The 15975-nt window shown below is 39.9% G+C and overlaps 1 protein-coding gene across 7 annotated transcripts in view; it reads right to left on the bottom strand.

Annotated features, from left to right (window-relative positions):
• The window catches only part of Csnk1g1 (casein kinase 1 gamma 1), a 121209-nt gene that overhangs the window by 29760 nt on the left and 75474 nt on the right, over positions 1–15975 (bottom strand). For all 7 annotated transcript variants that reach the window (XR_016539662.1, XM_090358200.1, XM_090358201.1 and 4 more), the window contains exons 6-8: positions 9358–9509; positions 7904–8138; positions 882–967 (exon numbers count right to left, since the gene is read on the bottom strand). Coding sequence is in view for 6 of the 7 variants with exons in the window: in XM_090358200.1 (XP_090214326.1) it covers positions 882–967; positions 7904–8138; positions 9358–9509 (473 nt within the window). In the remaining variant the exon portion in view is untranslated. The remainder of the gene's footprint in view (positions 1–881; positions 968–7903; positions 8139–9357; positions 9510–15975) is intronic.

The following is a 15975-nucleotide window of genomic DNA, read 5'->3' as shown; positions in this document are numbered from 1 at the left end:
TGTCAGACACTACAATTGATCCCTTTCACTCAAAGAGAAAAAAGAGGTGGAGGGTGAGGATACAGAAACCTTACTTTCTAGGACAACATCCTAGAAAGCACAGCAAAAGGAAATGAATCATTCTGCCCTTCTAGAAGAAGGGGATGTAGGAGTTTCCTCAAGCTACAGACACTTTCTACACTAATATATTGGGAAAAAAATTATAACTAGTGTCTCACATTTACCTATTTAAAAGACAAGATGGGTTAGAAGCTTACCATTTACTAGTCAATAGCCAGAGACACAGCAATTATAACACTTACGATTATACTGTTAACTGTGAAACACAAGCATTGTTTTGATACCCATCTAATACATCTTGCAAACAGTGACTATTTACACGGTATTCATTTAATAATGCATTTGAACAATACTATTAAATCTAGACTTTCATTTTAGTCAGGTGGGTGTATAGCCTACACAGGATGAACAAATAGTTTCCATTTCCCTTTAGGAGCAGATCCTGCTGGCTTTTCTGGTAAAATGTGTAGCAGCTGCTGTCATCAATTTGTTCCAGAAATTCCCTGACATTCTGGGAACACTCCTCCTGCTACCTAATGGTAGTGGAGGAGGGAAAGCAACGCACGGAGAAAACAGCACTGCCAAAGCTGTGAGACAATGAGAAGAAAGATTATGAAAAACCCAAACACAAAGAGGAAAGGATTAAGAATGTGAAGAAGACAAATGTGAACAACCCAGAGCTCCCAGAGCGCAGGTGGGCATTTCCAAAATGGGCTAATATAATCTCTGTTTCTCATCTCTGCAGACAACCTCCCCTTTTGTGTTTCTTAGACATCAAGCCAACAGCCTCTGTATTACCAACTGAGCACTTTCAAGGATACCTTGAGTCCTTGCCAGGGTAGGCTGCCTCGGAGGAAATACATGAACATATGGCCTAGGGCTTCCAAATCATCACGCCGGCTTTGCTCTAAAAGGGAAGACAGATCACAAATTATGTTTGCAGTTATTAAAGCAGAAAGAGGTTCAAAACCAAGTAATCCCTTCCGAAACCCTTCTGCTCTGGAAAGGCTCTGCTGACTAATTCTCTGAGTATCTAAATCAGGAGTAGTACTTTAGATCAAAACCAAAAACAAATGCACATTTCTTTTTGTCTGTTGCTAGCAGATAAATAGCAAGGAAAAGGAAAAAAGCCTAAATTAAAGCCAAGCTCCAGTCATTGAGCAGTGAGTAAACCATTCCTCACTCGATGTTATCACCTGCCTGGAAAGTGAGATAACAAAAAAGAAATGCTATTTCCAGTGCATAGACTACAATTACCCTCTCTCTGGTTACCACCAGGGAAGGGAACAGCAGATTAAGCAGCTGAGGCTATTAAATAGTCCATTCTGGCTAGACCTGCAAAGACACAAGCCGTAGACATGCCTGGTGGACATGCTCAGCCAATTTTTATGCATCATACAAGTTTATACTTTAACATTCAGTTTCATACAAGAAAAGATCAGTACTTTCTCCCTTAATTCATATTCCATTTTTGCTGTGGACACATGAAATAGAATTTGGTACTTCTTGGAAATTAAAACAAGCCGAGTAAGGATGATGGCAGAATATTTAATAAACTTTTGCAACTTCACCTCAGAAAATACCTTAAACAATCTTTGGGGGCCGGGAATGTGGCCTAATGGTAGAGTACTCGCCTAGCATGCACGAAGCCCTGGGTACCACATACACAGAAAAAGCCAGAAGTGGTGCTGTAACTCAAGTGGTAGAACACTAGCCTTGAGAAAAAGGGCTTAAGCCCAGGATTGGCGCCCCCCCCCCAAAAAAAAACCAAACCAAACAAAAAAACATTCTGTGAATATCAGAACTGAATATTAGAATATGCCTTTATTTCTGACTTGATAATTATGGTTCATGGCAGGGTTGTTTTGTTTTGTTTTTGTGGGTCATGTGGCTTGAACTTGGCCTGGGTGTTGTCCCAGAGCTCTTCAGCTCAAGGCTACCACTCTACCCCTAAAGCCAAGCCCCACTTCCAATTTTCTACAGGTTAACTGGAGATAAGAGTCTCAGGTACTTTTGTGCCCAGGCTGGCTTTGAACCTTGATCCTCAGATCTCAGCCTCCTGAGTATTTAGGATTACAGGAGTAAGCCACCGCATGCACCCACATTACAGCAGATGTTTTATGTGTTCATTTTTCAAAATCCTGCTTAGGGTTTTTGCAGAAGAAATTATAAAAGCAAAACAGACTACCTCCAATTGTGTTTTTATTTCTGAGACAGGGTCTTGGTATATAGCCCAGACTGGCCTCTAACCTTCTGCTTCCTCTTCCCAAGTACTAGGTTTATAGACATGCACCATTACCTGTGGTGCTGTGTAGAACACTAGCCTTGAGTATAAAGATTTCAGGGACAGCACCCAGGCCCTAAGTTCAAGTCCCATGACTGATAAAAAAAAATGTGTGTGTGTGTGTGTGTGTGTGTGTGTGTGTGTGTTAATAAAGAAAACAAAACTTATTAGATGAAAACTGTTAAAATATATAACAATTGAAAAACAGTGTGCGAGTTTCTAATATCTCCTACAAATAAAGCAACAGAGAAACTGCAGCATTCTCACAATGAATCATACTATATCATCTCTCCATTTTTATATCCACTTCCTGTAACAAGAAGTCCCTGGATAATGAAATATTCACTAGACAAATGGCTGACCTTCACTAGAGCACTAGAGGGCGAACTATCCACATCTTCAGGACTAACAAGGCTCCACAGAGGAAATTTTCATAGCAAAGTCAATTATAAAATGATTTTAAAAAATTAAATTAAGTGCAATAATACAGCAACTTTAAAGTCCTGAAAACCATAAATAAATAGCTGTGGAATATAGGATAACAAGAAAAACAACAGTTCCTAAATCAGGTTAGTGACCTAGGTTTTGGCTCAAACTTTCCATTAATTGAACTCAGTGAAATTAAGTATGGCCCAAGTCATCTATCTTGGGTCTCAATTTCCTTATCTAAATTAGTCAACTTGAACATCTTTTTTTTTTTTTTTTTGCCAGTCATGGGTCTTGAACTCAGGGCCTGGGCACTGTCCTTGGACTTTCTCAAGGCAGGCACTCTACCACTTGAGCCTCAGCACCACTTCCGGCTTTTTTCTATGTATGTGGTACCGAGGAATTGAACCTGGGTCTTCATGAATGCTAGGCAAGCACTCGACCACTAGGCCAAACTCCCGGCCCCAATCATGTTTAATCTCTAAAATTCTAAAGTAATTGATGGCAAACCACTAGTACATTAAAGCATTAATAATAATAATGAAAATAGGACATACTTTTTATACTTTGTTGTTTTTGGATGCCAGTCCTGGGGGGCTTACCTTACTCAAGGCCTGGGCACTGTCCCTGAGCTACTTTGCTCAAGGCTATAGAGTGCTTGTCTAGCATGAATGAAGACCTGGGCTCAATTCCTCAGTAACACATACATAGAAAAGCCAGAAGTGGTCCTGTGGCTCATGTGGTAGAACACTAGCCTTGAGGAGAGCCCTGGACAGTGCTCGGGCCCTGAGTTCAGTCCTCAGGACTGGCAAAAAAAAAAGGGGGGGGGTTCTTCAACACCTTAAATGCTTACATGTATCCTTTATGATCAGAAAGATATGCTTGGTTTATCCTTGGTTTTAAGTTTAATACAATTTGTGTGTGTGTGTGTGTGTGTGTGTGTGTGTGTGTGTCTGTGTCTGTGTGTGTGTGTGTCTGTGTGTTACTAAGGAATCGAACCCAGATCTTCCTACATGCTAGGCAAGCACTCTACCACTAGGCCATGCTCCTGGTCCAAGTTTGATACAATTTTTTATTTATATTTTGTTCATTGTTTCTTACCCTAATTTTAACAGTAACATAAACAAATTAGGCTGTCTCAATCAGGGCTTAGCCAGTAGAGAAGGTAGTTTATCTGATTTGGGAATGTCAGGGTGGAAAGCCTTTTCCCTGTACTCCTCTATTATAAGAGAGCACTTCTCTCCAAGTCTTTGGACAGCACATCTGTGTTTTTCTTTCTTGTTCAACATAAAAGATGCAACATATTTAAAAAAACAATGGCGGTGGGGGGAGGGAAATGGGTACAAAAACATGAGAAGGGGTATCAATGTTTGTGAAGTAATGCACCTTCTATCTGGCAAATATAATGTAACCCTTCTATTAATTACAATAAAAAAAAACAATGGCATTAGAGTTCATATGAAGACCTCTTGATTAGATACTGGAGACAAAATTTAAAGTGCAGCAACACTTATTCTTGGCATTCTGGAGAAAACAAGCACAGTGGTGGGATGGACCTGACCTGAAAAACTCTGGACCTGAGGAAGTCCAAGTCTGGAGATAAACTCCAAGTTCTAGCTAGCAGGAATGACATCACAAGAAGAAATGCAAATAGAGTAGGTGGTTTAGGACATACCTTTTTGAATAAATAATTACCATATGGAGTGGTCTTACTATTATCAGGCACTAGGCTAAAGACTTTATATACATCATTCCACAGACATGTTTATGCACATTATTTACTAAACAGAACATACGTTATAGATGAGATGACCAAAGTTGAGTGAGGACCTTAACAGGACCAAAATCACAACTATTTCCAAGTAAGATCTGTATGTCTTTTTCTTACTCAGTGCAGTATACCTTATACAAACTAAGAAGATAACAATTCCATATCTATTCTTGACCTTCCTGACAATAATAATAAAATCAGGAGAGAGGCCCAGTAAGTAGGGATGAGACCCATAACCTCTAACATTCATTAGTTAGTTGAACAACCATGACTTTATCATAAGACTGTCTGTCTTTTTTTTTTTTGGCAGACCTGGGCTTGAGCTCAGGGACTGAGCACTGTCCTTGGATTTTCTCAAGGTTAGAGCTCTACCACTTGAGCCTCAGCACCACTTCTGGCTTTTTTCTATGCATGTGGTACCGAGGAACCGAACCCAGGCCTTCGTGCATGCTAGGCAAGCACTTTAACCACTAGGCCAAACTCCCGGCCCCAGACTGTCTGTTTTCTTATGAGCAGGTTCTTTCCCCTTTCTTCTGTTTTCTTCTCACATTATTCCTTTTGTGTTGTGAGTGGGCAATATTGGGATTCTGCTTGCTAATCAGTGCTCTACCATTTCAGTCATGCTTCCAGTCCTTTCTAGTTTTGTGACTTTTCAAAGAAGGTATTACACTTTGGCACTTTGCTGGTGCTGATATGAACTGCTATTCTATTTCTGCTTCCTGTATACCTGAGGTGACAAGTGAGCCACCATAAAGGCTCATTCACCACGTTACCTGTGCTTTTGCCCAGTGACTGATGCCACTGTCATAATACAGCATGAGACCCTCGCCAAATGAAGTCACCAGATCTTAAATTTCTCTGCTTTCCAAATGATGAGATCAACAAACCTCTTTTCATAAATTACCCAGTTTCAAGTTTTCTGTTATAGCAACAGAAAATGGACTAGCTTAGGCACAGTAATTCTACATTTACTATCCAAATACACCTTCTGAGGCATGACTCTCATTTCATATGTAAGTTTCAGGGAGATAAACCAATTCATTTTACATAGAACTGAGGATGACCTGCTAGTCTAATTTTAAACTGTCACATTTGAGGCTGGGAGTTTGGCCTAGTGGTAAAGTGTTTGCCTAGCATGCAGGACCACCTAGGTTTGATTCCCTGGTACCACATACATAGAAAAAATTTGGAAGTGGTGCTGTGGCTCAAGTGATAGAGCTCTAGCCTTAAGAAAGCCCAACAATAGCACTCAGGCCCTGAGTTCAAGCTCTGGGAGTGGCAAAAAAAAAAAAAAAAGGATCACATTTAATAAAAAGGATTTTCATATGATTACTGACAACCTTCTGATAGCAATCATGATTTCGACTGTGTGTGTGTGTGTGTGTGTGTATGTGTGTGTGTGTGTGTGTGTGTGTGTGTGTGTTGCCAATCTTGGGGCTTGAACTCAGGGCCTAAGCACTATCCTTGTCTTTCCTCAAGGACAGAGCTCTACCACTTGAGCCACATCACCACTTCTGGCTTTTTCTATGTATGTGGTACTGAGGCATCCAACCAGGGTCTTCGTGCATGCTAGGCAAGTACTCTACCTGGCCCATCAACTGTATCTTTTTCTTTTTTCTTTTTAAATCATACTATTTATAACATCTTTTTTTCATTAGAATCTGGACCTAAAGACTTGCAAAATTTATTTGATGAGGCAACTTAGATGCTACAGTGACCTTTAAAATACTTACTAGTGTGTAACAGGTTTGCATTTATAAATTTTATATAACTAGCTATGGAAGGAGTATAGAAAATGGATAATATTCTCTTTACACATAGTATCAATTTCTTATTTTTATTTTTGTTGGTCACTGGGCTTGAACTCAAGGACTGGGCACTGTCTCTGAGCTCTTTTGCCCAAGGCTAGTGCTCTACCACCTTGAGCCACAAAGCCACTTTGTTTTCTGGTGTTAATTGGAGATGAGAGACTCATGGACTTTCATGCTTGGGCTGGTTTTGAATGGTGATCCTCAGAGCTCAGCCTCCTGAGTAGCTAGGATTATAGGCATGAGCAACCAGTACCCGGCTTAGTATCTTTTTTTTTTTTTTTTTTTTTTTTGCTAGTCTTGGGGCTTGAACTCAGTTTGGAGCACTATCCCTGAACTTCATTTTTGCTCAAGGATAGCACTCTACTGCTTGAGCCACAGATCTATTTCCAGCTTTTTCTGTTTATGTGGTACTGAGGAATGGAACCCAACCCAGTGCTCCATGCATGCAAGGCAAGTATTCTACCACTAAGCCACATTCTCAGCCCCATTAGTATCATTTTTGGGGGGAGGGAAGGTTGTGGGGCTTGAACTGGACCTGGGCACTGTCCCTGAGCTCTTCAGCTCAAGGCTACCAACCTACTCCTTGAATTACAGTCCCACTTCACATTTTCTACTGATTAACTGAAGATAAGAATCTCATGGTCTTTAGTACCCGGGCTGGCTTTGAACCTTGATCCTCAGATCTCAGCCTCCTGAGTAGCTAGGATTAGAGGCATGGGCCACCACACCCAGCCCATTATCAATTTATAAATATACTTTTTCAGTTACCTACGAAACTTTTCTTCAAATAGATTCTTCCATGAAAATCCAATATGTGAAATAAATGAGAGGGGGAAAATTGTTTTGGAGATCTGGAAAGGGGCTCAGGGCTCTGACTACTTGGCTTCCCTATCGTTTCCTTAGGCTTCTCTCACAAATACCCTTTCTTGGACTAGATCCTCTAACAAGAAACATCTTCCTTGATTAGATCTTCTAACAATTTTCGTGTACATTATTTATCCCCAATAAAATACAAATACCATGGTATAGCAAATATATTTTCACTGGAGGCAAGACAGGTGTTTCTAAAAATTATATATGTAATGTTTTAGTGAAGTTCTCTTTTCCTAAGTAGATGCTAGCCTGGTGCCTTCTCAGGATTGTCATACATGAGGACCATACATATATGAACAGCTGATTCATGTCTCACTCAAATGTTATTATTTGGTTACAATAACCCACAATCTTACACTGCTGAGAAATAAAGCACCTGGAACCATATGTGAAGAATTAAAAATCCCTAAGTAATCAATAAGATAACTGGTAACACCATTAACTACTATTTCAATTTTTCAAATATAAAAATCACTTACCTTGGACTAGGAATGTAGTTCAGTCATTGAGCGCTTGTTGAGCATGCACAAGGCAAAAAAAAATAAATAAATAAAATTCACTTACCTTTTGAAGCAACAGATACCACAAGTTGCAATGCACAATGGGGATAAAAGTGTTATTGGAACAGAAAGTTTTTCTAATGACCTGCCCCATTCATGGAGAAGAAAATAAACACACCTTTGCCAAGATGTGTGTTGATAGACATATATCTTGCAGTTCCAGTTAAACTTTTGTGCTCCCTATAAGGTATGTGTTTTTTGGTTTCAGGATCAATGTATTCCTTAGCCAGTCCAAAGTCTATAATGTGTATAACATGTTCTTTCTTATTGCCTTGTCGGCCAATCAGGAAGTTCTCTGGCTTGACATCTCGGTAAATAAGATTCTTTGAGTGTACATATTCCATTCGAGAAAGCTAAAAGAGAAAAAAAATAAGCTAGAAATAGTTTATAAAAGTATATTCAAAAAATTTCCTTTCCTTCCTTCTTTCCCTTCCTTCCTGCACAACCTAGCCCAGTTGTCACTGTTATAAAAGTTCTAAGAAAAGTGAGGACCAGACAAGCTAATACTGGCCTGACATGAGTCAGTTAATACAGAAGCAGGAATAATTTTTACTTTAAGCTGTTCTACTTAGTATAAAAGAGAATCTTAAGCACTTAGACAGTAAATTCAACAGAGTCCTTCCTCCGAGAGCCTAACAAACTTCTCAAAGGAGTTGTTGCAACTGCCCTTGGCCAGCCAGAGTATATAATATGCTAGAGAACTAAGGGAAGGGGCCAGGAGTTTGGCCTAGTGGTTAAAGTGCTTGCCTAGCATGCATGAAGACCTGGGTTCGATTCCTCGGTACCACATACATAGAAAAAAGCCGGAAGTGGTGCTGAGGCTCAAGTGGTAGAGCTCTAGCCTTGAGAAAGTCCAAGGACAGTGCTCAGGCCCTGAGCTCAAGCCCAGGACTGGCAAAAAAAAAAAAAAAGAGGCCAGGAGTTTAGCCTAGTGGTTAAAATGCTTGCCTAGCATGCATGAAGACCCGGGTTCAATTCCTCAGTACCACATACATAGAAAGAAGCCGGAAGTGGTGCTGAGGCTCAAGTGGTAGAGCTCTAGCCTTGAGAAAGTCCAAGGACAGTGCTCAGGCCCTGAGCTCAAGCCCAGGACTGGCAAAAAAAAAAAAAAAAAAAAAAAAAAAAAACTAAGGGAAATAGTCACCAGCTTTGAATGGGGGTTAATGCACTATGTTGTATTGTCAATATTTTCTAATTTGCAACCCTAATAAGACATAATATAAAACCTATATGTTTGAGAGCTTATACATATTGAAGAATTTATTTCAATTTGTCCAATTACATCTAATTGGACAAATATCCTCTTCCCTAATATAAACTGTACGTTTCCAATTGAGTTAAGCAGGATATTGCTTCAATGCACACTCTTAAAACTGGGTAAACTACAAATTGTGTGATCCCTGAGTGGATATTATTACCAGTATTATTAGCATCAACCAGCTTCTTAAAATTTCAAAAATCCTGTACTAATGCAAGAGGTATTATTTACAGTTAACAAACTGACATCAAAAGGCCTACAAGGTCCTGATTAGGGGAGCTGCGTATCTTCTGGAATAGTCAATGCTAACTTACCAGTTGAATAGCAATCATTAACACTGTCTTCAAAGTAAATGTTCGGTCACAGAGGTCAAACAAATCCTCCAAGCTAGGACCAAGGAGCTCCAGCACCATGGCATTGTACTTCCCACATGGCCCAAAGTAGTACACCTGTGGGAGACCTTCCCCTGAAAAGCAAGGAAATTTCGTAGAGAGGGAAACAAAAAAACAAACAAAAAAAAAAACGTGAGGTAATTGCATTACTAATGATTTTGACATTAAGTTTAATTGGAGAGATTTCAGTTTCCTTTCATAGTCCCTACTAGGAAAGTTACAGTGAGCATAATAGTGTCAGTAGGAACTACCAGTGGGTGGAAAGGACTAAGTCACTTTACAGTATGTTCAAATAAGCAGTTATTTAATATCAGAGTGCCAAAGGCATTTCCACTACTACATAAAATAGAATGGTCCCTGATCCATTATTGGATCAAGGTGCAAAGTATTTTTCTCAAAGGATGCCTGAAAGTGCAGTATCATAAAAGGTTCAAAGGATGGCTTGATGAGCTCAAAGGCCAGGCTGCAGACCTTGCTGCATTAGCTGATTTCATTAGCCACATGGGGTTGTCTGTAACTGCTATTCTGGAGTGAGGTCAAAAAGGGTGCAGCCTGGCCCTAGGCCAGCACAACTGTCCCCTTCTCACAGGGAACCTATATAGTGTGTTCTGTTTTCTATCAACCGGTAAAGTCAATAGACACTTAGTATCTAGATGCTGATAAGTAATTATACAAGGAAAGGGAGGAAAAATATAAACAACAATAAAGCTGGGTTTTCACTAGTTTTGAAATTCATGGTAATAAGTCAAACTAGAATTTTCTCACCTAAGGTACAATTTGTGAATCAATTTCTTTATTTTTGTATCAATACTGGGGTTTGAACTCAGGGTCTGGTCACTGTCCTTACCTTCTTCACTCAGGACTAGCTAGCACACAGCTCCACTTCTGAGTTAACTGGAGATGAATCTCATTGGGGGCTGGGGATGTGGCTTAGTGGTAGAGTGCTTGCACACATGAAGCCGCAGTAACACATACATAGAAAAATCTGAAAGTGCTCTGTGGCTCAAATGGTAGAGTGCTAGCTTTGAGCAAAAGCTCAGGGACAGTACCTCGGCCCTGAGTTCAAACCCAGGACTGGTCAAAATTTTATTTAAAAAAAAAAAAAAGTCTCATGGGGACATTGCCCAGTTTTGGTTTCGAACTGTGATCCTAAGATCCCAGCCTCTTAAGTAGCTAAGGACTACAGACTACTAGAGCCACCAGCTCTAGCTTCAATTTTCTTTTCATAATATGTTTGTAAATATGAGACATTCAATACATGTGTTAAATGGAATAATGAAACTAGCAAATGGCTATGACTATTTTTTCCCCCCAGTCCTGGGGTTTATAGTCAGGGCCTGAGCACTGTCCTTGGGCTTTCCCAAGGCTAGAGCTCTACCACTTAAGCCTTAGCTCCACTTCCGGCTTTTTCTAGACATGTGGTAACAAGGAATCAAACCTGGGTCTTCATACATGCTAGGCAAGCACTCTACCACTAGGCCAAACTCCTGGCCCTAGTAAATGGTTATAAGACCACTCATATTTTTCAATCAATCTTCTTTCTCTTATTTTCTTTCTCCTTTCTTAAAAAATTTCAACATGGGGCTGGGATGTAGCTCAGTGGCAAAGCGCTTGCCTAGGAAGTGCAATGTCCTGGGTTCGATCCCCAGTGCCAAAAAAGAAAAGACAAAAAAAAAATACAGTTAAAAAAAAAACTCAACAAAAAAAAATTTCAACATGGGTAACTGCTTTATTTTCATACATAAATTATCTTAGAACAGTGATTCCCAGGAAGATATCTCAGCAGGTACCTACTGCCCTCAACAAAGCCTATTTTAAGTTTCCTGTATTTTTTTTCCAGTGTATATCATTAAGATTGCATCAAGGGTGTTCATCATAGTTATTTCAGATATGCACAGACTGTGTTTTGATGCAACTACTAATCCTAAAAAATTTCATTCTACTGTACAGAGAAAAAACATTTCTACCCCACAAAAGTGGGATTTATGTGAATGGGTGAAATATAAGCAGAGGTAACATACATCTAATCCTCTGCCCCAGAGCAGGTTTTGTAGACTCTGTAGTTATTTTGAGAGTTAGTGCTATGATATATGTGTATATAACTAGCGGTACATGACTTGATATCTGCCATTTTTGCTCAGTCTTTGCTTAAGGCTAGCACTCAAACGGAACCACATTTCCACCTCCTTTATTTATTTATTTATTTATTTATTTATTTATTTATTTAAAATTTATTGTTGGTCATGGGGCTTGAACTCTGGGCCTGGGTGCTGTCCCTGAGCTCTTCAGCTCAAGGCTATGGCCTTTCCCCTGAGCCACAGCGCCACTTCCTGTTTTCTAGTGGCTAACTGGAGAAAGAGTCTCACATTCTTCAGTGCCCAGGCTGGCTTTGAACCTCGATCTTCAGATCTCAGCTTCCTGAGTAGCTGAATTACAGGTATGAGCCACTGCACCTGGCTATTATTTTTTTTGTAAATATTCATTGGCTGTATTAAGATAATTCATGTTGTAAAGCATGAACATCAGCACACTTGCACATGCATGCTCATGTGCACGCGCGCGCACACACACACACAATTTTTTTGGCCAGTCCTGGGCCTTCAACTCAGAGCCTGAGCACTGTCCTTGGGTTTTCTCAAGGCTAGAGCTCTACCACTAGAGCCACAGCACCATTTCCTGCTTTTTTTATATATGTGATGCCAAGGAATCGAACCCAGGTCATCGTGCATGCTAGACAAGCACTCTACCACTAGGCCAAACTCCAGGCCCCTCCACTCCCATTATTAATATATCTTGTTCCACTTAAACACTAAACAACTTAAGTGCTTTCTGTTGATAGGTTAATTCTTAACTTGTATCACCTAATACAGTATATTCCACTCCTACTAACTTTGTGGTTGTTTCCACTCCAAAGAAAAATTGGATTTAATTTGAAGTGCCTTTTTTCTCCTATTATTTTGAAGAGGTCATTTTTCATTATTTGAAATATACAAAACCTAACAACTGTTTCCAATGAGTCCTGCTGAGAAATCCAATGCAGAACACTCTATCTTAGAGATTTACTGCTTTTATTTATCAGACATATGGCAGACAGGATTTAAAAATATTTTTAATTTAAATTTATGTACTAGTTTTTGACATCACTAAACTTTTATTTTCTGAATGTAAGAATTTTATCCTTCAAGGCTAACAGTGGTAATCTATTGGGTTGCCTGCCTACTATCTTCTTTTCCCCCTATTTAGTAACAAGCAAAAAGCAACTTGAGCTTTTTTTTTTTTTGGTCCATCTTGGGGACTGAACTCAGGGACTGAACACTGTTCCTAGGCTTTCCTCAAAGCTAGAGATCTACCACTTGAACCATAGCACCACTTCTGGCTTTACCATGTATGTGGTACCAAAGAATCGAACCTAGGTCTTCATGCATGCTAGGCAAGCACTCTACCACTCAGCCATGCTCCCCGCCCCCTTTGTTTTTTTTTCCAAATTGAGCACTTATAACTTTCTGGTCTCCCTTGGAACAGCACTGACAAATGAAAAGCATGCAGAAATCATTGGGTAGGGTGATTCTAGGAAAGTTTTGTGTTTTGTTTTGTTTTTTGTTGTTGTCGTTTTGGTGCCAACTCTGGGGTTTGTATTCAAGGCTTGGACACTGTGTCTGAGCTTTTTGTGCTCAAGGCTGGCGCTCTACCATTCTGAGCCAAAGCTCTACTGGCTTTTGGTGGTTATTTGGAGATAAGAGTCTCACAGACTTTCTTGGCCAAACGAGGTTCGAACCATCACCCTCAGATCTCAGCTTCCTGAGTAGTTAGGATTACAGGTGTTAGCCATCAGTGTCCAGCTTAGAAAAGTTATTTTAAGAGAGGTGACTCAGTGGGAAATATGATGCTTTGGATGTCCAGAAGCAATCTAGAATAACCAGGTACCTTGGGGATGTAAGATGGTGCAAGAATAAATAGGGCAGGGGGCCGGGAGTTTGGCCTAGTAGTAGAATGATTGCCTAGCATCACGAAGACCTGGGTTTGATTCCTTAGTACCACATAGATAGAAAAAGCTGAAAGTGGTGCTGTGGCTCAAGTGGTAGGGTTCTAGCCTTGAGAAAGCCCAAGGAAAGCACTCAGCCCTGAGTTCAAGCCCCAGGACTGGCAAAAAAAAAAAAAAAAAGGAATGAATAAGGCAAAATGAGAAGAACCTGAGCATCTCATGGCTGCAGAATAACCATGCAATCTTTTGACTTCCCTTCCTTCTAGATTTTTCTACTCTAAAAGAAAAAGAAATCTCTACTTTCACTGAAGTAGTTATTATACATGTGCATATAAATATTTTGTTACAAATATATACATATATAATAGCCAACAGCCAAATATCTTAATTAATAAGCATGACTTCTGAAAATCTGGACACAAAATCCTCTTTCTAGAGTAAAACCTAAAAGTCAGGCCTGCTTAGAAACATAATATTAGCATAATGTCCTAGACTTGCTGCCAGTTAAAATGAGATAAATCATCTTCTTGTTCTCAGTAATCTTCAATATCAAATCTATATATTTCTTGCCAGGAGTCTTCATGATCAGTAAGAATTCACAAAAGCATTTGGGTAATGTCTATAATTTCTAGTTACATTGTTAGTTCTAACTCCTGCCTGAGAATTTCAAAAAATAGGAGTTCCTGCTTGGTGCATGATTGTCTTTATTAAACACCCTGAAACTGCACAATGGCCTTGGTAAGCTGTGGTGTATTAAAGACAACTTCTAGATCACTGAGTGGCTTTGAAGCATTTCTAGGAGAGATACGAGGTCCAAGACACTAGTGTAAAAAGAACTTAAGTCAGTCTTGGATCTGATTCTACTACCCACTCTGGAAAATTCCTTTGCTTCGCTATGTGGGTTGGCTTTTCCATCTGTGAAGTGAAGATTTCTAAGCTAATTCCTTTTTAAAAATCCACATTCTGATTATGGCTAGGATTTCCTTCTAGATTCTTCTTTGTAAAGCCACAAAATCAGGATAAATGAAACTCACTGCCATGTTATACGGATTACATGTGGTGCCACAACTAGAGTACATGTGGTACTCAACTAGAAGTAAGGGTGTTTATTTGAAACATCTTGAAAACTTAAAAACAGATGGAGTGACTTTACACCTGCTGAATTAAAATTTCTAGGAAAAAGCAAACATAGTATCTACAAGTGATAGGCTACCTTAGCTGGAAAACTCCATCTACAGATTTAAAAAAAAAAAGGCACTGCTTTATGTCTAATATGTTATAAAGACTAGTTTCTTTAAGATGTTCTTTCTAAGCTAGCAGCAGTGGCTCACAGCTGTAATCCCAGCTACTCAAGAAGCTAAGATCTGAGGATCAAGGTTCAAAGTCAGCCCCAGGCACAGAAGGACCTGAAACTCTTATCTCCATTAACTTCTAGAAAACGGGAACTGGGGCTTGGCTTAAGGGTAGGGTGGTAGCCTTGAGCTGAAAAGCTCAGAGACAGTGCTCAGGCTGGGTTCAAGCCCCATGATCCACCAAAAAAAGAAAATAAAAGTTCTTTCAAGCCAGGCTCCAATGGCTCATACCCATAATCCTCAGGAGGCTGAGATCTGAGGATTGTGGTCCGAAGCCAGTCCAGGCAGGAAAGTCCATGAGACTCTTTTTTTTTTATTGTAATTAGTAAAAGGGTTACATGATATTTGCCAGATAGAGGGTGCATTAATTCACATACACTGATACCCTTTCACATGTCTTGGTACCCATTTCCCTCCCCCCCACACTCTCCACCCTCCATGAGACTCTTATCTCCAATTAATCTCCCAAAAAACTGGAGGTGGCGCTGTGGCTCAAAGTGGTAAGAGTGCTAGCCTTCAAAGAAAAAGCTCAGGACAGTCTCCAGACCCTGAGTTCAAACCCCATGACTGACCAAAGAGAAGAAAGTTATTTCAGATCAGAATATGTGGACTCCATACTTTTTGAAGGGAATGATTTTAATATTAAAAGATTTAACTGTTCAAAATTTCTTAGGTTATTAGAGAAAATATACCATCAAGTATGTACACCAGGACATATAATTTACTAGAACTGTCTACATACAGAAAGGTAGCCACCTAAGTGTTTTCTCACACCACTGCCTATAAAATAGCTGGTGTTTTACTACCACAACTCTTTGGTGGTTAGAGATTGCTACACAGTAATGGTTTATCACTTGGGCTGCATTTATTTATTTGGGCTGCATTTCTTTCCTTCCTTCCTTCCTTCCTTCCTTCCTTCCTTCCTTCCTTCCTACCTTTCTTCCTCCTTCCTTCCTTCCTTCTTTCCTTCCTTCCTTCCTTCCTTCCTCCCCCCACCTCTCTTTATTTGTATTGTCAGTTGTAGGACTTGAACTCTAGGCCTGGGCATTGTCCTTGAGCTCTTCAGCTCAAGGCTACTGTCAGAGCCACATGTTACTTCCGGTTTTCTCACAGACTTCAGTATCTAGGCTGGCTTTGAACTGAGATCCTCAGATCTTAGCCTCCTGAGGGGTTAGGATTACAAGAGTGAGCCACGGCACCTGGCAT

Source organism: Megascapheus bottae, chromosome 25 (assembly GCF_031878675.1).
Source record: "Megascapheus bottae isolate mThoBot1 chromosome 25, mThoBot2.hap1, whole genome shotgun sequence".
Lineage (NCBI taxonomy): Eukaryota > Metazoa > Chordata > Mammalia > Rodentia > Geomyidae > Megascapheus > Megascapheus bottae.
Note: the sequence above shows the minus strand (reverse complement) of the source record. Positions and strands in the feature narration are given on the sequence as shown.